The sequence below is a fragment of the Geotrypetes seraphini genome, chromosome 3 (genome assembly GCF_902459505.1).
Source record: "Geotrypetes seraphini chromosome 3, aGeoSer1.1, whole genome shotgun sequence".
NCBI classification, from domain to species: domain Eukaryota; kingdom Metazoa; phylum Chordata; class Amphibia; order Gymnophiona; family Dermophiidae; genus Geotrypetes; species Geotrypetes seraphini.
This window is the reverse complement of record NC_047086.1, coordinates 377,905,426-377,929,002: the sequence shown is the minus strand read 5'-3', so window position 1 is coordinate 377,929,002 and position 23,577 is coordinate 377,905,426. Positions and strand designations below refer to the sequence as shown.

The 23,577-nt window shown below is 41.7% G+C and overlaps 1 protein-coding gene across 1 annotated transcript in view; it reads right to left on the bottom strand.

Moving 5' to 3' along the window:
• NRXN1 (neurexin 1) overlaps window positions 1-23,577 on the bottom strand; it is a 1,819,236-nt gene that overhangs the window by 849,839 nt on the left and 945,820 nt on the right. The window contains 1 exon segment of the mRNA XM_033938516.1: window positions 7,320-7,439. Coding sequence (XP_033794407.1) covers window positions 7,320-7,439 — 120 coding nt within the window.

Genomic DNA, 23,577 nt, shown 5'->3' with positions numbered 1-23,577 from the left:
TTTATCATCTTGGTCGCTCTTCTTTGAACCTTTTCTAGTTCTGCTATATCTTTATTGAGATAAGGCAACCAAAACTGAAGGCAATATTCAAGGTGAAGTTGCACCATGGAGCAATACAGAGGCATTATAACATTCTTAGTGTTGTCAGCCATCACTTTTTAAATAATTCCTAGCATCTTGTTTGCTTTTTTGGCTGCCGCTGCACATTGGGTGGAAAGATTCATCGTATTGTTTACAATGACACCCAGATCTTTTTCTTGGGCTCTAATCTCCAAGGTGGACCCTAGCATCTGGTAAGTATGATTTGGGTTAGTCTTCCCAAAGCGTGTCACTTTGCATTTGTCCACTTTCAATTCTATCTGCCACTTGGACAACCAGTCTTCCAATTTCCTAAGGTCCACCTGCAATTTTTCACAATCCACATGCATTTTAACAACTTTGAACAGTTTAGTGTCATCTGCTAATTTAATCACCTCACTCGTCATTCCAATTTCCAGATAATTTATAAATAAGTTAAATAGCACCAGTCCCAGTACAGACCCCTGTGGCACTCCACTGTTTACTCTCCTCCATTGATAAAAATGACCATTTAACCCTACCCTCTGTTTTCCATCTGATAACCAATTCCTAATCTACAACTGAACTTTGCCACCTATCCCATGACTCTTTAATTTTGTCAGGAGCCTCTCATGAGGAACTTTGTCAAAAGCTTTCTGAAAATCTAGATACAACAGGCTTAATAGGTGCCAATATTGGCACTCAATACCTCACTGGGCTTTAATTGGACTTAATTGAAAGTTAAGTGCTTAACTTAAAAAAAAACAACTTGTTTCTATAAAAAGTAGGTGCCTAGCCCAAAGCACTTACACTAAGGGTTCCTTTTACGAAGGTGCGCTAGCATTTTTAGCACGCATTACAATGCCGCATGAGCTACACGGAAAATATTAACGCCAGCTCTATGGAGGCGTTAGTGTGTAGCGCGCGCTTAAACCGCTAGCGCACCTTCGTAAAAGGAGCCCTAAAAGTAAGCATGCTTAGGGGTGGATCATGGGTGTGTTTTCGAGTTAGGTGCCTCTTTGTGAATTAGGTATCGTTAAGCTCTGATATCAGTGCTTAACTTTAGGCAGACTTTTTAGAATCATGGCCTCTGTGAGTAAATGCACAAGAAAACGTGTAAATGCACTATATGCTATTCTAAAAACCCTGCTATTCAAGAAATCCATCAAGACAAACTAACTCTGCAGGAAGCATTTCAATCCCCCAAAGTAACCCGCTCAACTATGTAACTCTTCTGGAATTGTCCAGATTACCTTTTATGTAATCCGCCTTGAACGCAAGGTAATGGCGGAATAAAAGTCACTAATGTAATGTAATGTAATATATGGTAGTGCATATGTGCATTGGCCATTAAGAAAATACATTTTGGAATACTCTTTGGCCAAATTGATCATCCCATCATTCCAGACAGTAGTGAGATGTGAATGTGTGAACTGAGGACAACGTAGCAACTTTACAGATCTAATCAATGGGAGTGGAATGTAAGAAAGCAATGGAAGCTGCTATAGCTCAGATCTTAAGTGCTGTTACACGAGAGAGATCCATAGTGCATCTCTCCCACTCTCTCTACTGCCATATCCAACATTTTTCCCTCTCTCATCCCCCGGATCATGTGCGGCATTTTTCACTATTGCCCACCAGCCCCATGCCCAACATTTCTCCTTCTATCACCCCTCTCCAGCACCATGCCACACGTCTCCCTACATCACTTTGTCCAACATTCCTCCCCCTTGCATCACCTTCAATCTTTTCCTCTGTTCCCTCTCCACCACCATATCCAACATTTCTCTCCCTCATCCTTCTCTTCCCCATGTAGCTCTACCTCATTCCTCTCTCTATGCCCAACAGTTTTCCTCTTTCACAGTCAACTTTCCCCAATCTCAACTTCAACCCTCTCAGACTCTTCAAATCATAGGAGCCCTGCTAGACACAATTTAACCCAGGGCGTTTCTACCTCAGCAAAGACAATTTGATTTAACTTTGCAATCAAGTTTATTATTTTTATTTTTTTTTCTTTGCCACCTATTTTCTCTGATTGTACCATTGTACCATTTTCGCTGATTGTCCAGCCCTTCTTCATTGTAAACCGCCTCAAACTACTATGGCTTTGGCGGTACATAAGAAATAAAATTATTATTATTATTATTATTATTAGTGTGTAACAGCACTGGGGAGGTCACACATTTGGTGTGGCATGGGCAGTGCATGTCTTCCACTTAAACACATACCCCCCCCCAATTTTACAAATGGTACTTTGAGTTGTGCAGGCAAATTCGGGCATATACCCAATTTGCGCATGAAACTTAATTGAATAACAAGCCTATTAGCACTGATAATTGACTTCTTAACAAGCAGTTATCAGTGTTAATTGTCATTTAATTTATGCATGCAAATTGGATTAAATTTATGCATGCAAATTTAGGCATTTGATCTGCACCCAAATTTTATGTGTGGCACCAAAAAGGGGGTACAGAAATGGGAAGGTCACAAGCTAACATTAGACATCCCCTCTTTATTTACTTGCGGGATACATTAAAGCTTATCTCTACAAAACATGGTTACCTGATGCTAGGGTCCATCTTTGTTGTCGTAAACACCTAAGAAAAAGATCTAGGTGTCATTGTAGACAATACGCTGAAATATTCTGCCCTATGTGCATCAGGTGACTATAAAAGCAACCAGGATGCTAGGAATTATTAGGAAAGGGATTGTAAGACCAAATATATTACAATATCTCTGTGTCACGCCCTGGTGCAACCTCACCTTAAGTACTCTATTCAGTTCTGGTCACTGTATCTCAAAAAAGAGAGAACAGAATTAGAAAAGGTTTAAAGAAGAGCGACCAGAATGATAAAGGGGATGGAACTCCTCACAGATGAGGAAAGGCTACAAAGATTGGGGCTCTTCAGCTTGGAAAAGAGACAGTTGGGGGGGGAGGGGGAATATGACTGAGGGCTACAAAATCCCGAATAGTATGAAACAGGTAAAAGTGAATCAGTTTTTTACTCTTTCAAAGAGTACAAAGACTAGAATAAGTTCAATGAATTTACGCAGAAATACTTTTAAAACAAATAGGAAATATTTTTATCAGTTAAGCTCTGGGACTCATTTGCCAGAGGATGTGGTAATAGTGGTTAGCGTAGCTGAGTTTAAAACATGGTTTGGAGAAGTTCCTGGAGGAAAGGTCCATAGTCTGCTATTGAAATAGATTGGGGGAAGCCACGGCTTGCCCTGGGATCAGTAGCATGGAACGTTGCTACTATTTGGGTTTCTTGTATAGAGAGAAATGGGTGACACAATGTTTATATGAATTCCTATATACCAAAACTGTAAGGTGCTAAAAAAATAGCTACTATTTTTAATACTATTTCACACAGATTTTTACAAAATTAATCAAAGAATCATTTCTATCGATTGAGTGAAGTTTCCAGCTAAGGGTTCTATATAGATTTTTTTACTTGGGGTTGGAGGTGAGCATATTATAACATATTAGATGAATCAGGTCATAGGACCTCCTATGCTCTCTATATCATTCCAGCTCCACATCCTGAATTTTGATGTTATAATCATCTATGATCTACCCCTCCTTCCCACCATTTCAATTGATTGTCCACTAGTGCAAAAAAAAATGCAAAAACCTTTTTTCTTATGCGTTATGTATGCAAGCCATAAAAAAAAATAATAAATAAATAAATAAATATCTCTTAAAAGAGAAGGCAACACTTATCTTAGGTGGAGCCAGCCACCACCAACGCTGTAATATTGAATGCAAACTCCCAACACTATTTGGGTTTCTGCCAGGTACTTGTGGCCTTGACGGGCCATTGTTGGGCTAGATGAACCATTGGTCTCACCCAATATGGCTATTCTTGAGTTCTTAACCCAGGAACTGGGACAACCTTTTTTTTTTTTTTTCAATTTTTGCATAGTGTAGCTCGGTTGGTACTTCATGGGGTAGCCATGGGGGTAACTTTTGCATGGTCAGTAGCTTCTTCTTATAAGGGTATATTTGAAGAATAATTTGTATATAAAGCCACTAGTTTTCGGTATGTGGGCTTCTGGTATGACTTTTTGGATGAGACATATTTTTTGTGGCAAGACTCTTAAAATCAGTCGGTGAACTTCATAAAATATTTGAATTCAAATAAGCAAAAAGAAACAATGCATTCAGCAGTCTGTCACCTTTTTGAATGTGACCATTAGTAAAGGACAGGAAGGAAAGGTAAACCATCTTTACATTGCAGGGCAACTGATCATAACAACTATTTAGGTTTTCACATTACCGTGCCTTTTATTTAAGGAAAAAAATCTCCCTGTGAGCAAATCCCGAGTCTGCAGGATTTGCTCGTAAACAACAGATTTTCATGTTTAAGTGAGGGACAAAAGCAGGAATTTTAAAGTTGTAGCCCCCCCCCCCCCCCGTTTAGTGTATCCCGGCTTCGCAAGGTTCGCAAGGCATTACTCTAAGGTAGTGTATCCTGAGATTTCAGGTGTGCTGCGACACACTGGCGAGGAGGAGAGTCATCCTCGCCGGCTGACTGCCTTCAGGACGTGCCTCTCGCAGCAAGAGGCATGTCCTGTAGGGAGTCAGCCGGCGCAGATGACGCTCCTCCTCGCCGGCGTCTCTCCTCCTCCTCCCGGATCCCTTCACTGAAGCGGGGTACCGCATTTAGTGTGCCGCCGGCTGGAAAGTTTGCGACACACTGCTCTAAAGAGTGGCCAAGGAAGTGCAAACAGATTTAGCGCACGCTAAAGAATAGCGCACTTTAATGCTAAGGCGTCCATTATGTTCTACAGGCGCCTTAGCATTTAGCGCAAGCTAGTCTTTAGCGTGCTAAATCAGTTAGCGCATGCTAAATCGGTTTAACGCGCATAATAGCGCGCACTAATCTGCCGGCCGCGCTAGCCGCTACCGCCTCCTCTTGAGCAGGCGGTAGTTTTTCGGCCAGCGTGGGGGGTTAGCACGCACTAAAACGTTGCATGTGATAAAGCCGCTAACGCGGCTTCGTAAAAGGAGCCCTAAATCGGTTAGTGCACCTTAATAAAAGGACCCCTAAATGAAATATATCTGAGTTTTGACTGTAATATATAAATATTTGTTTAAAAAACAACTGTTTTTTTAAAGTGTTAAGATGCCCTTATGCAACAAGTGAACGGTAATATGGGTTTACTTTGTAACTTCTTGTGAAACGTGTAAAAGCGGTGAAGCGCTGTGGTTGATTGCTCTCTTTTATTCAGGATACTCTGAAGATCCTAGGAATGAGATTGTCTAATATCCTAGAACACTGATATTCACTCCCTGTCCTTGAGAAAGATTTGCATGCAATGGAAGTAGCATGTATGTAAATCTATCACATGCATATTCATTAGGAATATCCTGGGATCCCACTCTTATATCATCAAAAAACCTTAGTAATTGCTGCAGCCTTGTAAAAACGTATTCATGACTTTCACAAAACAATGTAACCGTTGGCACTGCTTAAACTTATTTAAATGAAGAACATCCAATATCTCATATAATCAAATGCAAGAATTTATCTCACATTCATGCCGTACTTCATTCATCCAAAATTACAGCTTGTCTTACTGGTCCTCAGCGGGCCACCAGGCACTCAAACTACTCTCATAGTGCTGGGCTTTATGCTCCCACTCATCATCAGGTCCAGCTTAATAGTTGCTTTAAATACTTGGAATAGTTATAATTTACTTTAATGTTTATCTTAAATAAATATGTACATTGGTAGTATATATGTGGGGTTGGGGTGGGGAATGTATATCATATGGAATTAAGAATATTGATAAAAAGGGGGGTATTTATTTTATCTTACAAGAATATTTGATTGTAAATACAAGTGATATGTGAAAATTGTTTTTATTATGTTTAATTCACTTGTTGTAAGAATTAAAAATGAATAAAGATTTACAAAAAAAAAAATATATATATATATATATATGTACTAAAAGTACTTAGCTGTGCAAAAGATGCTTTTCAATGGGGGTAAAGTCACCAACATGTTTCACCCGTATAATTCAAAGGGCTTTCTCAAGGCTACCACTCCTTATCCTCTTATACCATTCGGCATGAATGTGAGATAAATTCTTTCATTTGATTATATGAGATATTGGATGGTTCACAAAACAATGGCATAAAATTAACCAATGATATCCAAAATAATAAGAGAACTCACGTAAATTCATCAAATGCACTCTCTTAAATCAAAAAAATCAAGTACTCAATCAACTTCCAAAATCACAAAATTAACTAATTTTAAGACACTCAAAAATCAGAGAGAGAAAAAAAGCCTTAGAACTTCACCTCTGCTTGAACTATATCAGCGGTTAGGATTTAAAGATAAATACCTCTTTGGCACAAAAAAGCTTCTCTAGAATTGATTTAAACTAATTATGATGCCTTTGATCACTCAGTGGGACTGTTGCAGAATCCTGTTAAGATAAGTCTGTTTTTGTAATGTATTGTGCATTGCTTTCCGCCAAATGAAAGTTCAGAAGAGGCTTTTTTAGGCCAATGAGGTATTTAGCTTTAGGGAAGGAGGGGTTGTATACTGCCTTTTTGTGGCTTTGGCATTTCAAAGCTGACATTCAAAATGGTGGGCACTGTAGGATTAACCCCCTCTTCTACGAAACTGCGCTAGCAGTTTTTAGCGCAGTGAGCCGCGCTGAACGGCCCGCGTTGCTCCTGACGCTCACAGAAGGGTAAGTGATTTGCCCAGGGTCACAAAGAGAAGCCCTGGGATTTGATCTCACAAACTCTGAGTGTAGAGGCAGTAGCTCTACCAGTGAGCCACACCTTGTTAACCACAGATATGGTTCCAGCAAAGGTGGTTCAAGATCTTTGATTTTTTATTTTTTTTTTTTTGAGCATCTCAAAATTAGTTATATTGTATGACTCTGGAAGTCGATTGAATACTTGATTTTTTGATTTAGGAGAGTATATCCGATGCATAAAATTAACCAATATCATAAAAATATCAATCAAGGCCAAATATAAAATATGTCAAAGACGGATTAAGATAATTAACATGCAATAACATTTTAAAACCATTTCAATGTTTTGTTTTTTTCCTTCATATTCTCTAAGACTCAGTCAATAGCCTGCTGAACTATTTCCTTGATATACAAATCACTGCATACCCATCTGTTCTGTTCAATTTACTGTCTAATATTGCAAGACAATAACTCAGTGATACTTTTGGCGGGTGCCCTAGAGCTGTGAGGCTTTTACAAAAGACTTTAGTACTTACGGTCATTGCACAATGATCCGCTGAAAGAGGTCATACTGCAGTCACAGCTGAATCCATCCCACTGCTGCAAGCACACTCCTTGGTTTGCACAGGAATCCTCTTGGCATGTTGTACTCGGGCCTGGTGAAAACATATAAAAAGACTTACATTTTGGATACTATAGAAACAGGCCTATATTTTTGTCAAAATACAGGTCTCATAGAGGGAGCTTCCAACAGGTCACATCTAACAATGGTTTCACGAGAGGAAACCAGAATACGTTTAATTTTGGGTCAAATACAGACAACACAAAGGCAAAATATCTTTAGTCTTAAGGAAATATTTGTTTAGATCGATAACAATGAAAGCAATTTTAGCCGGTTTTTTTAACCTGTTCTTTATTTCATTCAGTGGCCCAAACGATGCTTATTTTCATTTCTCCCAAAACTCCATACTGAGTTGAATGCTATTGTGATCACATGCAGCTTTAACACAGTATGCGAAGGAACTTCATAAATAATACAAAGCTAATCTGATTATAAAGAATAAAAACAACATTGTCAAAATGTAGAGCAGTTCAGGAGGAAATGGTCAAAACATTAAAGTAATTACTATACAAATATATATTCAAGACTGAAATTTCTCATGCAAAGTACGTGAAAAATGAACAAATTTACACTCTTGGTTTAGTAGAGAATGAAGGAAGTAGACAACACAAGTTAGTACACAGATACAAAGACATTAAGGAGTCCTTTTATTAAGCTGCAGTAAAAAAGTTGTCTTAGCTTGCCCTTATGTGAGATTTTTTTCCTTTGTGATGAGGCCATTTTTATCTCGTCAGAAAATGGCTGATTTTCTATTTTCTTAATGGTCATGGCCTAATGTTGCCATTAGAACGCAGTGGACTAGAAACAGCACTAGGGGGCCTCGTAGATTGGGATAGTACAGTTCATTTTATTCAATGGCCGTGTTTTGGCAAACAGTGCCTGCATCGGTCAGACGATCAATTAGCCAAATTATGTTAACTCTCAGAAAACGAGCCACACAAACGGCTTCAAATCAAAATCTCATATACACAGATGTGCACTACATTTCAAAATAAAACAAACTCATCTTCCGCACAAAAGCGAGGTAGCCCAGTGTTTTATTTTGAAGTGCAGTGCATATCTGTGTATACGAGATTTTGATTTGAATCAGTTTGTGTGGATTGTTTTCTAAGAGGTCACATAATTTGGCTAATTGATCATCTGTCTGAAGTGGTAACTTATATAGTAACACAGTAAATAAGAACATAAGCAGTGCCTCTGCTGGGTCAGACCAGGAGTCCATCGTGCCCAGCAGTCTGCTCATGCAGTGGCCCATCAGGTTCAGGACCTGTATAGTACTCTATCTCAGTGGTTCCCAACCCTGTCCTGGAGGAACACCAGGCCAATCGGGTTTTCAGGCTAGCCCTAATGAATATGCATGAAGCAAATTTGCATGCCTATCACTTCCATCATATGCAAATCTCTCTCATGCATATTCATTAGGGCTAGCCTGAAAACCCGATTGGCCTGGTGTTCCTCCAGGACAGGGTTGGGAATCACTGCTCTATCTATACCCTTCGATCCCCTTTTCCTTCAGGAAAGCATCCAATCCCTTCTTTAAACCCAATAGCATACTCTGTCCTATCACACCTTCTGGAAGTGCATTCCAGGTGTTCACCACCCTTTGGGTGAAGAAGAACTTCCTAGCTTTGGTTCTGAATCTGTCCCCTCTTAATTTTTCCGAATGGCCTCTCGTTCTTGTAGCTTTCGAAAGTTCAAAGAATCTGTCCCTCTCCACTTTCTCTATGCCCTTCATGATCTTGCAAGTCTCTATCATGTCCCCTCTAAGCCTCCGCTTCTCCAGGGAAAAGAGCCCCAGTTTCTCTAATCTTTCAGCATATGAAAGGTTTTCCATACCTTTTATCAGTCGGGTTGCTCTCCTCTGAACCCTCTCGAGTATCGCAGATAAAGTCCAAAATGGTCCATGCAGTCTGCCCAAACATATACTCTCCAGAATTTAATGATTTAATTTAAATTGTTCATTTTCGTAGATATTTTTGGGCCAGAAAGCCAGAGCTCTGCCCAGTATTGTGCACTGGAGTCTCCATCAAAGCCCACTCCAGCCCATCTAAACCATCCCAGCCAATCCTCAACTGATTGGCCATATAGGGGACACAGACCGCGCAAGTCTGCCCAGTACTGGCCTTAGTTCTTCAATATATAGCATTATTTTCATCCCATTCATTTTTGAACTCTGTCACCGCATTCCAGGCATCCACCACCCTCTCCGTAAAGAAGAATTTCCTAACACTACTCTTGAGTCTACCACCCCTCAACCTCAGATTATGCCCTCTGGTTTTACTATTTTCCTTTCTCTGGAAAAAAAAGATTTTGTTCTACGTTAATACCTTTCAATAAAGTGAACTGTATTATCCGAATCTATGAGGCCCCTGGTGCTGTTTCTAGTTCACTGTTTTGCGTGGACTTTGGTTCCCTCTCTTTGCTGTTTTGGCCATTAGCATGTAGCCACTAAAAAACATGAATGCGTGAGCACATCCTAGCACCTGTTTTGCAGGTGGTAAAGCTCACATGCTAATCCTGCGCTAACCAGTAAGCTGACTAGCTAGGGCAGGAATGCTAACTCTGCACGTCAATTTGAAACTTATAGGAAGACGCCTGAGCGGTAAGTGTATGCTAGCACTTTCCACAGCTTAGTAAAAGGGCCCCTAATTGAAGTCTTCCCATTTTGCATCTTAATTTCAGTCTTGGTTAACACAGTGCTATCTACCTTGCAAGTCAGCTTTCATCAACCCAACTTTGTCAGCAAAAAAATAGCACAAAAACACAAAAGCAAAACATATCAAATGTTAGTATGCAGTACTGAAATGGCAGCAAACAGAGAAAAAAAAAAACACTCCGAGCGAATGGCACGCTGCCATTTTTAAAGAGAGAGAAAAAAATGCAATGTAATGCAAACACATTTATGTCAACAGCCACAAATCTGGAGGCAAGCAAAAAATAAGAAAGCAGTAATTTGCAACTAATTTGCTAAGAATATAACAGATAATTAAACTGATGATTTATAATAGAAGAAAGTTATACATTTTGCCTAGTTGGGTATGAATTCATTAACAAAGCAAAAGCATGGTAGACATTCTGACTACAAAATATAAGGGATTCAACAGAATAAATATTGCTATTACCGTTGAAGAAAAGAAAGACCACAGCGTGAGCGTGTATCAATACTGCACACATAATGGGGTGGAGAAAAAAGCCTCGGAATAATATGGAAGTAGTAAACACAATTAGTGCAGTGCTGTCAGAACAACAGTCATTGGCATTACAAAAATCCTCCAACCCATACGCAAATGATCTTGCAGCATAGAAGGAACACTCACGACTATGGCTAAGGTAAACTTTCCTGGTGCAGTCCTGTAAATCCAGGCTTCAATTTCTTTCAAAGGCTTCAATGCAAGGATAGTCCTTGCATTGCCCAAGGAACAGTGCAACTCCGTGCAAACAAAACCTGAGAATTCTTGTTTCTCCGGCAGTGGCATCTTTCTGAGCACTCTGTGGCCTGCCCCACCGGGGCCTTCCCTCTTCTGCATCACTGATGACGCGGCAGAGGGAAGCCCTAGTGGGGCAGGCCATGAGTAGTCTGATGCTGCTGATCGCCCATCATCACCACTGCTTTAGGAGGCCTAGGAAGTATGTCAGGTCTCACGGTGGGAGAGTTGGTGGGGTGCTGCTGCACAGGGAGGGTGGGAGGGAGGGATGGAAAACTACCACACAAGAGGATGGGTGGAAGGGATGGAAAGCTGCTATACAGGGGAATGGATGGGACGGGAGGAAAGATGTGGCTCAGGGGAATGGGAGGAAGAGGAAAGATGCTGCACATGGAGGGAGAGAGGAAGAATTGTTGGGGTGGAGAAGAGAACATAAGAACATAAGAAATGCCTTCACCGGATCAGACCCTAGGTCCATCTAGTCCGGCGACCCGCACATGCGGAGGCCAAGCTAGGTGTTCTCTACTGGACACCTTGTTCACCCGTGTCCCTCAATGTGATTTGCATGAAGATATGCATCCAACTTGCCCTTGAATCCCAGAATGGTGGTCTCTGTCACAACCTCCTGGTAGAAAGGGGTAAGAGGGAGAAATCCTGCATATGGTGTAGGGGAGGGAGAAATCCATCGAGAAGAGAGAGGGAGAAATGTTGGGTATAGGATGGAGGGCAGGGAGAGACAGTGCATGGGAAGAGAGAAATAAATGTTGCACATCATAATGGAGGGGAGAAAAGGAAAGATGCTGCATGGAGGGGAATAGAGAAGGTTGACCCAGGGCACAAGGCAGGGAGAAAGAGATGGTAGACAGTGGGAAAGAAACAAATGTTGGATATGGCAGTGGAAGATAGAAAAAATAATAATTTTCTTTTCTTTTTTGTGATTACAGTGTATCAGATTTGAAATGTGTATCTTGCCACAGCTGGTGTTTGATAGTGAGGGTGAGTTAGGTCCTAACAGAAAGAAAGTCTTTTTTGTTTATTTTGTTTACACCAAAGCGCTGACGTGGGGTTGTAGACGAAAAAGGGGTGGGTGGGGTGGGTGGAAAGGCTACAAAATAAACCCGCCAGGATGTTTTAAAAAAAGAAAACCAACAACGACAACAACAACAACAAAAAAACCCCCACCTGATTGGGCGGGAAAAGCAAATTGAATCAAAAAATTGATTCAATAGGCCAAACCAAATTGAAAACTTTTTCCCTGAATTAGGCAGCACTATTTTCCACCCCATTCTAAAGCATATGGATAGCATGCTCCGAGCTCGTAGTTCGCATGTGGCTCCTATAGCACATGTCACTAACACCATTTTAAGGCAGCAGTATGCACACGTTAGTGTTTACCGCTATTTAGTAAAAGAGCCCCTAAGGGGCTAATTCTACAGAGGGCACAGAAAGTTAGGCACCTCTTAGGTGCCTAACGTAATTGGCAATATACCCTTAACAGTTTCAATAATTAGTTTATAAAAAATTAAATTGGGTGATAGGCACCTATCAGATTCTATAAAAGATAAGCGCTGATCACAACGCACTTAGCGGCGCCAAATGTCTAAGTAGGCATTTCTGTGGGCGCAGCATGAGTTAGATGCCACTACGTGCAATTCTCCAGAAACCTAAACGTAAATGTGACCACGTGACTCCGTTGCTCCAGAGTCTCCATTGGCTCCCGGTTTATTTCAGAGTTCAATTCAAATGTGCTTGTGTTGTTTTTAAAATCCTATATGGCAGTGTTCTTCACCCACCGGTCCATGGACCAGTGCCGGTCCACAGAAATTTCCTGCACGTGCATCAGGCCCAAAACAATGTTCTTTAACCGCCGGTCCACGGTGCGATCGATGCGGCGTTATCTTCGAGCCAGCTCCCTCTTCCTAACTGATTCAGTACACAAAGCCACGGGCAGTGGCTCCTACGGGCATCCTGCGCCTGAACCAGAAGCCTTCTCTCTGACATTGCAACGTCAGAGGGAAGGCTTGCAGATGAGGCACGGGACGTGCAAGGTGCAATTAGTACTATTATGGGGGCAGGGTCTGGGGTGGGCATTGGGTAGAGATGGGCGGGGTCTGGCCCACGACTTAGCCCCGTGTTCTTCAACCGCCGGTCCACTGGCCAATGCCAGTCCACAGAATAATTCTTTTATTTCTGCCGGTCCATAGGTGTAAAAAGGTTGAAAAACACTGCTATATGGTATCTTTACTCCTCCTTCTTCCTTTAGCTTGGAACGTTTACAGATTTTCCTTTGCCAAAGGTAATCAACAATTTAAATTATCTCTTCCTTCCAAGAAAGGGATAAAAGGAGTCAAGATTTCTACTCAATCTCCGATTTTGAGGCTCTCTCAATTTTGGAGTTTTAAGGAGTTCCAGCTCACTCCAACTTTTTCGTAAATCTTTAAAAACCATTTTATTTGCTAAACACTTTGAAAATTAATCTTCCAAAACTTAGGGGTCCTTTTACGAAGGTGCGCTAGCGTTTTTAGCGCACGCATGTGCTATAGCGTGCACTAGCCAAAAAACTACCGCCTGCTCAAGAGGAGGCGGTAGCGGCTAGTCCGCGTGGCAATTTAGCGCGCATTAAGGCCCTAACGCGCCTTCGTAAAAGAAGCCCTTAGTCTTATTCTTTATGGATTTAATTTGTTAAGTTAATTATTGTAAACTGAGTCGAGCTTTCTTGGACTGATGTCTCGGTATAAAAAGCCAAGCATTAGATTAGATTAGTACTCAGGCGCCTAAAATGTAGGCCTTTAAAACCCTCCCTTACATTTAAGGAGCTTATGTTTTTACATAGGTGCCGCTAACCACGATTCTGTAAAGGGCGCCTAAGCGTGAATAACACAAGGTCAGTGCCTTTTTTTTTTTTTTTTAGCCACCAGCTTTTATAGAATCCGCCCCCACGTGTTTTATGTCCTTTGTTATATAGTGCATATATATATTTTTTTAATTTCCAAAATTGTCAAAACTGTTTTACATTTATGTATTATCTATAATAATAAAATGCTAAGCGCACACGTGCACTCTTATTGCGTGTTCCCTGATCCCTGATCTGTAGGTCAGTGGTCGGCAGGAGTGCACATGTGCGACACCAGGACTCCTCCTCCCAAGCCCCAGACACGCTGACCGCCTTCAGTCCCGCAGACTTCTCAAGCAGCGGTAGTGGCAGGGATGGCGGAAGCGTTACCGAAGCGGCTGTTGGCTTCAGGTGCGCACGGTGGCTGTCAGTGCCTGCAGGCTGCTGCGGCTGTCGGCACCTGCAGGCCGCGGCGGCTTGAGGCGGCTGTGGTGGAGGGCATACATGAATGGAGGTAAGGGATGTTGCTGGACAGGGGAAGAGGTGCTGATGAACGGGGTGGGGGGCAGAAAAAGGAAGGGAGGCTACTGCTGGACAGGGGGAGCAGGAAAGAGGTGCTGCTGGACAAGGGGGAGGTAAAACAAAGGGAGAAGGGCTGCTGCTGGATAAGGAGGAGCAGTGAAGGGGTGGTTGTCGGACACAGGGGAGGTAAAAGGAAGGAATGGACAAAGGGAGCAGGCAAGGGGTGGTGGTAGATAGCCGAGGAAAAAGAAAGACAGAAATACGGAAAGCGGCTAAGGAGAGAGAGAGAAAGAAATAAAGACAGACACATACACATATAATCTAGCACCCGTTAATGTAACAGGCTATAAGACTAGTATCTTAATATTCTCTTATTAAATAACTATATTCATTTTGTTTTAGTACACTGCAACTGCCTTGAGCTAGCAATATAAAAACAGATTCAAGATTAAATAAACAAAAATGAACTCACTTATACACTTCTCCCTCCGTATTTGTGGTTTCGGCAATTGCGGTTTCGATTATTTGCGGTTTTTCACTTGCTGGCTCCTCTCTCCCAATTATGTCACAGAAATTGCTGATTCACACCGTTTGCAGATATAGGGCTCCTTTTATCAAGCCGCGGTAGCGGTTTAACACGCGTAATAGCGCGTGTTAAACCGCCTGCCGCGCTAGCCGCTACTGCTTCCTCTTGAGCAGGCGGTAGTTTTTGGCCAGCGCAGGGGTTAGCGCGTGAAAAAAAGTCGCATGCGCTAACCCCGCTAGCGTGGCTTGATAAAAGGAGCCCATAATCGTTGATTCCCATTTGCACAGAGAAAATAGCTGATCCTCAACGCTTAAAGATAAAATTGCTGATTCCAAACACTGCACAGAGCGCTGTGTTATTCAAAAACTGCAATAAATGTTTTCAGCTAAAATCACGAATGTGGTCTTTTTTGTTATTCACGGTTTTATCATATTTGCGATGGTTTTTAATAGAAAACCACAAATAACATATGAAAAAGTTATTCGTAGTTTTTCTGTATTCACTGCCTTGTTATTCCTCTATCACCGCAAATACGGAGGGGGAAGTGTAGTCTCATAATGACAGAGTGTTTTGGGGGGGGGGGGGGTTTGTTATTCTCCGTGCAGTTACCACTCCAACAAGTGGTATGAAGCAGGACCATTGTGAGCCTTGATTCACAGGAAATGTGAATTAATAAAAATGGATTTTCCTTTCTTCTTATATCTCTTCTCCTCTTTCATCTAAGCTGGCATCAAAGTGGCAATGCTTCAACCAAGAGACAGTCTTTTGTTGTTTTAGTCTTTGAAGCAGTAAGTAGGTAATGCTCATGGACACAGTCAAGAGACCACCACCTACATAGGCTCTCAATCCCTGATGGCCAGAGGACTATAAACTGAGTCATGGGACTGGAACCCGCCCAACCCATTTTTTTTTCTCTAATAAACACATGGAAATTGTCCAACCCCCTCAGATGCCTTTTATGGCAAAACAGAAAGAGTGGTAGATGCATGGAACAGTCTCCCAGAAGAGGAGGTGGAGACAGAGACTTTTCTGAATTCTAAAGGGCCTGAGATAGGCATGTGGGATCTCTCGGAGAGAGAAAGAGATAATGGTTACTGTGGATGGGAAGACAAGATGGGCCATTTGGCCTTTATCTGCCATCATGTTTCTATGTTTCTATACATAAAAATATATCACAGCCACATATTTCTATACAGTAAAACTTAAATTAGTGCTCAGACCCACAATCTGTTTTAGGTTTAAGTGAATTGAACCAAACATAGGCTGCCATCAGATCATCAACAATGTCTGTACCACCATAATCCAGATAATAGAAATAAATATATTTACTTATCGGCTGGTGATGGTTAAAGTGGGCTGGTCACGAAACAGGCAGTCTTATGTGCAAAAGTGCCAGTGCAAACCAATAAAAACGCCCGATGTCATGAAACACAAGTCACTCGAGTTTCACAACAGAATACTTCCTCAGGAGGGCTTCTATAATCATAAATTTCTATGACATCATGATGCAGGTGTAAAGAGCCTTAGCCTATAAGGAGAGGAGATGCAAATGTTCAGAGCCTTAGCCAATAGGGAGAGGAGGAGATAGTGGATGCTGCGGAATGGCAGACTGGATGAGCCACTTGGCTTTTATCTGCCATCATATTTCTATGTTTCACAAGGCAGTGCAGCTTCCAGGAAACGGCCATAGGGAACAACAGATTTGAAATGGTAAAATGCTTTTATTCCTTCTTCTTGCCAGAACACAGGGTACTTGAAGAAAACAAATGTCATGACAAAACTGATCATCTGTTCATAAGATATTAATGCTGCCGTTCTGTTAGAGTACTTACTAAGAGGTAAAGGCATTTTCTATGGAGGAGACAGAGGGAAAGCAGGGGAGAGAAGCAAAAGGGTTTTATGCTGAGCTGATTAGAGCACAGGGCAAGGAGGAGTTTGCTAATGCAAACGGGAGCAGATGGAAAGCGGCCTTTGACGACTACAAGGACTTTGGATTTAACTCTTTACACTTCCCTCTCCTTATTCGCGGGGGTTAGGGGCAGAGCCTGCCCGCAAATATTAAAAAAACACAAATAATATTTGGGCTGGTTCTGCCACTAACCCCCACTTCCCCTGGCTATTTTAAGCCCTGAAAGCCCCCCTTAAGCCTTACCTGGAAGATCGCTCCTGCCCCGAAAACCCGCTAGACCACCAGGTAAGGCTTAAGGGGGGGGGGGGGGCTTACAAGGCTAAAAAAAATCCTGAAAAATGAAAATGCTTTTTTGGGTTTAAAACCATGAATAAGCAAATCCGTAGATAGAGAATTTGCGAATAAGGAGGGGGAAGTGTATTTGGCATGGTCGCTCAGAAGCAACTTGTGTCTTCTATAGCTCTCACAGGAGGCCTACGTCTCCAAATGCCTGTCACCTTGGCGCGTTTGACCTCATTCAACATCAAGTTACGTAAAGTAGATGTTTTTTCACCATCTGCCAATTAAAGGGTTAATGCAGAGACCGGAGCCAGTGTTCAGGGACGAGGAACAGCGTGCTTGAAGCATCTTGCATGGACTAAGTCTGTTTTTTAATGCAGCCCTTCTTTTTTTTTTTTATGTTGCAGCTGTTACACCATTTTTTCTCCCATTAATGTGTGAAATCTGAAAAAATATATTAACGTATGCTAAGTGTTCCCATGCTGTCAGTGTTATCTAGTTACCACAGACTAATGCAAATGAGCTAGCTAGCTAGTGATTCCATATCCATTCTTGACCCATGAACCATCCTCTCCCCCCAAAAATACACAATTCATGTGCACTGACAGGCAAATTTCTGCAAAATGCTCTAACAAATTTTGCAGTAAGCCTTTTTCCCTGCATTCAACGAGGTTTATTGCTTAACACAGTTTAGTAAAAAAAAAATGTCCATATTTATTTAAACTGTGTGCAGTTTTCACCATGTGTAACATTAGTGTTAGAGGAATCCATGGCATTAACCACAGCCAACCAGCTTTGGTGGAAAGGGAGCCCTCAGAGTTAAAAATGTAGGGCTGATAACATCAGCCTAGGCCCACACATTATTCAAAGGGGAGAGGGGAGAGGGGGGGGATTGGAGTTAAGTAGATATGGGGAGTGGTATTAAAATGATATGATGGAAAGGGAGACAAGAGAATTGAGGGAAGGCTGAATAGGATTAGCAATAGGAATAGATAGAGGGTAGTCACTTGTGGGCAAAGGTCTGGGATTGGTTGAGCGGATAGGGAGAGGTTAAGGTAACCATATTTTTCTCCAGGAAACCCCAGAGATATGACCCTGCCCTGTTCCGCCTCCAGCTCCACCCCAGTCCCACCTCTAGCCTTGCCCTGCACCAAGCCCCACCCCACAAAGCCTCCTCTCTTCTTCCAGACGAGCTCCAGCCGCGTCTGGAGGGCCTGGAACATATGCGGACGTGTGATACAGTCTTGTTAAGGTTTAGATTATTTTTAGCAGATAGGCCTTAGTGTGTTCTTGTAGGCTCTGAGCTATCTGCACCCAAGCCTTTCTTGCTTGGAGTATCGAAGGGTGCTCTCCTACCACCATTGTTCAATCTTTATGTTAGACCTGCTGATATTGCCTTAAAGCATGGTGGTCAAATTGATACATTTGTCGATGATATTTAGTTATGCTCTGAGTGGCCCAGTGGTAGGACGGCTGCTTCAGCACCCTGTGGTTGTGGGATTGAATCCCAGTGCAGATCCTTGTGACCCTGAGCAAGTTACTTAATCCTCCATTGCCCCAGGTACGAAATAAATACCTGTATATATGTAAACTACTTTGAATGTGTAACCACCAAAAGAGAGTATCCAAGTCCCGTTCCCTTTAGGTTCTGTTCAAAGAGATCAGTTAGAGAAGTGTTGTCTGGTTTCACTGCCATTAAGAACTGGATGACTTGGTTTTTCTTGTTACACAGATATTTTTGGACCCCTGTTAGGTTACAAAAGTTAGACAGTTCTAAATCTAATAGATGCTGGCACTGTCATATAGACATTGGGACACTGGATCATCTGTTTGTTCTATTGTCCTTTGATACTCAACTTTTGGAAGTCGATATGGGGACAGATTAATGTTATACTTGAGTCATCAATTCCATATGTGGAACATTATTGCATATTAAGCCCCCCATGGAACGTTATAAATGCCGGCTTTTCCTAATTTTGACTGGGATAGCTATGCAGATGGTAACTCATAATTGGAAAAATTATGATCAACTCAATTTTCCTTTTTGGTGGGTGAATTCATGCTCTACCTATAGGTATGAAAAAATGAATGCTGAAATGTTGGGGCATAGTAATTTATTTAAACTGGTTTGGGGCCCAGTGACATCTTTTATTACTTCTCTATAGTTGTCTTTGGTCTTTAATTTCTGGTTTATTTCCTCACACATCCAGGAGGGAGGGAGGGAGGGATTGCATTACTATTTTACATAACGGAAGGCTATTGAAAGAATATATGCATTTGTGTTTTTATTGATTAATCAATGGGTGGTTGGGGGGGGATAAAATGGTTTGCTCATGTATGTCTGTAAGATGAATGTGCTTTTCTTGATTTGTTATATGTTTACATATCTGTGTATTGCACTGTTAATATTTGAAAATCAATAAAGAATTTAAAAAAAAAAAAAAAAAAGAACTAGATGACTTTGAATAAATTTCAATGGAATCCTTTCAGGAATGGAATTTTTGTGAGTCCATAAGAGAAAATTGTTTCTACTCTTGCCCTGCTTTGATGTAGAATAAATCTATTTTACTGGCTAAAGATCAAGTACATAGTATAGGACTTTCTTTTGAAGGTCTTATTTCATGCATGGTCATCTCTACCTTTTACTATCTCCACCTGCTTCATAAGATTTGCCCCTAGTTTTCCACACTTGGTTTTGCTCAACTGGTTTATGCCAGTGTGATTACATGCTTTGATTATTGGAGATGCATTATTTGTGGACTTACCAGCTAAAAGTATTAATAGACTTCACTGGGTTCAAAATGCTGCCGTTGCTCAACTTTTCACAAATTCTAGTATGTTTTGTCATATTACACCCATTCTCTATTCTTTATACTGGCTCCCTGTTGCTAAGTATTGTTCTTTGAAGCTGTTGGTTTCAGCATTTAAGATTTTTCACATGATGGTGCTTAAATATTTTTGAAGGAAATTGCTTGTTTATGTCCCTTAGCATCCATTATGCTCTCAAAGTGAGATACATTTTTCTCTTCCTCAGGGAAATTAGATCTACACAATCTAACATCCATCCTTTAGATCAGGGGTGTCAAAGTCCCTCCTCGAGGGCCGCAATCCAGTCGGGTTTTCAGGATTTCCCCAATGACTATGCATGAGATCAATTAGCATACAATGAAAGCAGTGCATGCAGACAGATCTCATGCATAAGTCATTGGGGAAATCCTGAAAACCCGACTGGATTGCGGCCCTCGAGGAGGGACTTTGACACCCCTGCTTTAGATAGATATTCAGAGGGGAATTCATCAATGTATGCTACTATTAGGAGAGGGTATTTTACAACAAGTTGTGCTTACCCCAAGGTCTTATTGGATAGCACAACTTGTGGTAAGACAACCCCATATTCCCAGTACCACACTTTGATAAATTCCCCCTCTTTTACAAAGGTGCGCTAACCAATTTAATGCACGCAAACTGATTGAGTGTGCACTAAATGCTAACGCATCCATTATATCCTATAGACGCGTTAACATTTAGTGTGCGCTAAATCAGTTAGCGTGCACTAAATCAATTAGCGCATACTAAATCAATTAGCGCATGATCGAGACGTTCAAATACCTCACGGGCCGTATTGAGGTGGAGGAGGATATCTTCTTTTTCAAAGGTCCCACGGCAACAAGAGGGCATCTGTGGAAAATCAGGAGCGGGAAATTGCATAGCGACACCAGGATATACTTCTTTACCGAGAGGGTGATTGATCGATGGAATAGTCTTCCACTACAGGTAATTGAGGCCAGCAGCGTGCCTGATTTTAAAACTAAATGGGATCGACAGTGGGATCTCTTCACAGAGAAAGGTAAGGGAGGGTCATTGGTGGGCAGACTAGATGGGCCGTGGCCCTTATCTGCCGTCACTTTCTATGTTTCTATACCAAATCAGTTAGCGTGCATTTGTAAAAGAGGGGGCTAATGATAACATCCTAGCATTCTAGGTCCTACAAAGTAGAACATGTTCCCCAACAACCTCCACCTTGAATCCTATCTAACATGTAGAAGGAACCTGAAGACATATCGTTTTAGGGATACTCTCGGTTTAGAATAAATATGTACTTTTGCTTATGATGAGGGCTGGGGTGGCTGGATGAAGTGGGACCTGTGGCATTTCAGAAGCTGTGTTTTCACTTTGATCTATTCTTTTTTTAATATTGTATTTCTTTTCTACCTTTTATATTTTGTTTGTAAATGGCTATGACAGTATTCCTATAGCGTTATATCAGCGTTTAATTACAGTGGAACCTTGGTTTACTTCCAGAAGCATGCACGTAAACCAAATTACTCGTATATCAAAGCGAGTTTCCCCATAGGAAGTAAGGGAAACTCACTTGATTCGTTCCTACCCACCCCCACCCCCTGAGGCCAGCAGCACTGCTCCATCCCCCCCCCCCTCCGGAGAATCGGCATCACTCCTCCCCCCCCACCCATGCAAACCGGCATCCCCTGCCAGCCCAAACAGAAGCCTTACCCCATCTGGCACCAGCACATAGCCCCAGGACGTGCCAGTGCACGAAAATCCTTCTTTTACCTGGGCCTTGAGCATCTGCGCATGCTCAAGGCCTTCTGGCTCTCACTCTCTCCGAGATTCTCAGAGATCTCAGAGAGCACGAGAGCCAGAAGGCCTTGAGCATGCACAGATGCTCAAGACCCAGGCAACAGCAAGGATCTTCGTTCACCGGCACGTCCTGTGGGCTGCGTGCCGGTGCCAGATGGGTTAAGGCTTCTGTTCGGGCGGGGGGTGCCAGTTCGCACGGTTGGGTGTTCGCAAGTGGGGGAGGGGAGAGCGATGCCGTTTCTCGGGGGGGGGGGGGAGGGTGCTCGCAAATTGAATCACAATTTGCGAGAATGTTTTGCTTGTCTTGCAAAACACTCGCAAACCGAGATTTGACTGTAAACTGTAAAAGTAGAAAATGTTTAGTGGGTTGTACTATAGCCCAACCTTTAATGTATCTTCTATGATATTTTAAGATTATATATAGTACACATGTATTAAAATTAAGGAACATACTGCATAAACCTACAGTTCTAACAAATCCTGCATAGCATTATCTGCAAACCGCTTAGAACCTAACGGATTCGTGGTATATAAGAAATAAATTACATTACATTACATCTGTTGCAAATATGCCTTATGAAACTGTACTGCAAAAAGCATGAGAGATGCCAGGAATGGTCTACAATTCTCCAGGCTTGCATAAATGAAGAAAGCCTTCTAAAGTCATTGATACATAATGGTTTTTAGTTTCATTTTCTTCCCAGAGGTCAGAAAGCAAATACAGTTGGGCCATATGTTACTAGAGTCAATTGAATTATTATAATCTATTTAAAGGCTTCAAACACTCAATCAAAATATAACAATAACGAGCAGAGAAGGAAAATGAGAAATAACTGCCCTAGTAATTCTCCATTTGAAATTAAGAACAAATTCAGGAAAGCACCATTTAATGGTGATAGACATTAGCCGAAAGTGTCACAATATTTCATGAGTGTTGCCACGGTGTGAATTAGAAGTCAATTTTACTTAATAAAAATTATAGCTTCCAGTTAGCCAAATGTAATGCGATATGTCAGAACACAGTGAATGCAATTTTGCAGTGAATTTGAAATTTACAAAGGTTGAATGCAGAGAGAAGATAGATTTAAAAAAAGAAAAAAGGAATGAATTAACACACACAGGGGATGGGATTTGATATACCACCTTTATGTGGTTACAATGAAAGTGGTCTGCATATTACAGTAGGAGGGGGGTGCTGAAAAGTTCTCAGCCCAACCAAGAAGAGAATGACGTAGATATGGTTCAGTCATAAAAACATAAGTAATGCCTCTGCTGGGTCAGACCAGAGGTCCATCATGCCCAGCAGTCCACTCACGCAGCGGCCCATCAGGACCAGGAGCTGTATAGTAATCCTCTATCTATACCCTTCTATCCCCTTCAGGAAATCATCCAATCCCTTCTTGAAACCCAATAGCATACTCTGTCCTATCACACCCTCTGGAAGCGCATTCCAGGTGCATTCCATTCTCTACTAGGAAGAACTTCCTAGAAGAGAATGACACGGTGACAAAATTCATCACCGTTCCCGTCCCCGCGGATAACCGCGGGAAATAATCCCATGTCATTTTCTACTGTCTATTTCAATCTCAATCCTTCTACTTCAGCATTCTTCAAAGCAAAGCTTGCGGGTCAGTGGTTGTGGCCATTCATACTCTGATTCTTATGTGAGCCAAGGATAATGAAGCCATTGTGACGTCACTGATGTGATTGGCTCTTAGGCACTGGTGGAATGAGGCATTATGACATCACAATATCTGCTCTGGATACCAGAGACTGTCATTCTATAGTGTTTGTTTCAGCCTCAGACCTTCTACACCAGCATTCTTCAAAGCAAAGCTTGCGGGTCAGTGGTTGTGGCCATTCATACTCTGATTCTTCCCTCTCTCCTTAAAGAATGACATGAAGATGGTTTCCCGCGGTTATCCACGGGGACGGGGACGTTGATGAATTTTGTCACTGTGTCATTCTCTACTTCCTAGCATTGGTTGTGAATCTGTCCCCTTTTAATTTTTCCAAATGCCCTCTCGTTCTTGTAGTTTTCGATCAATGATCTGAAACAATGTGAAAACAGAGAATTTC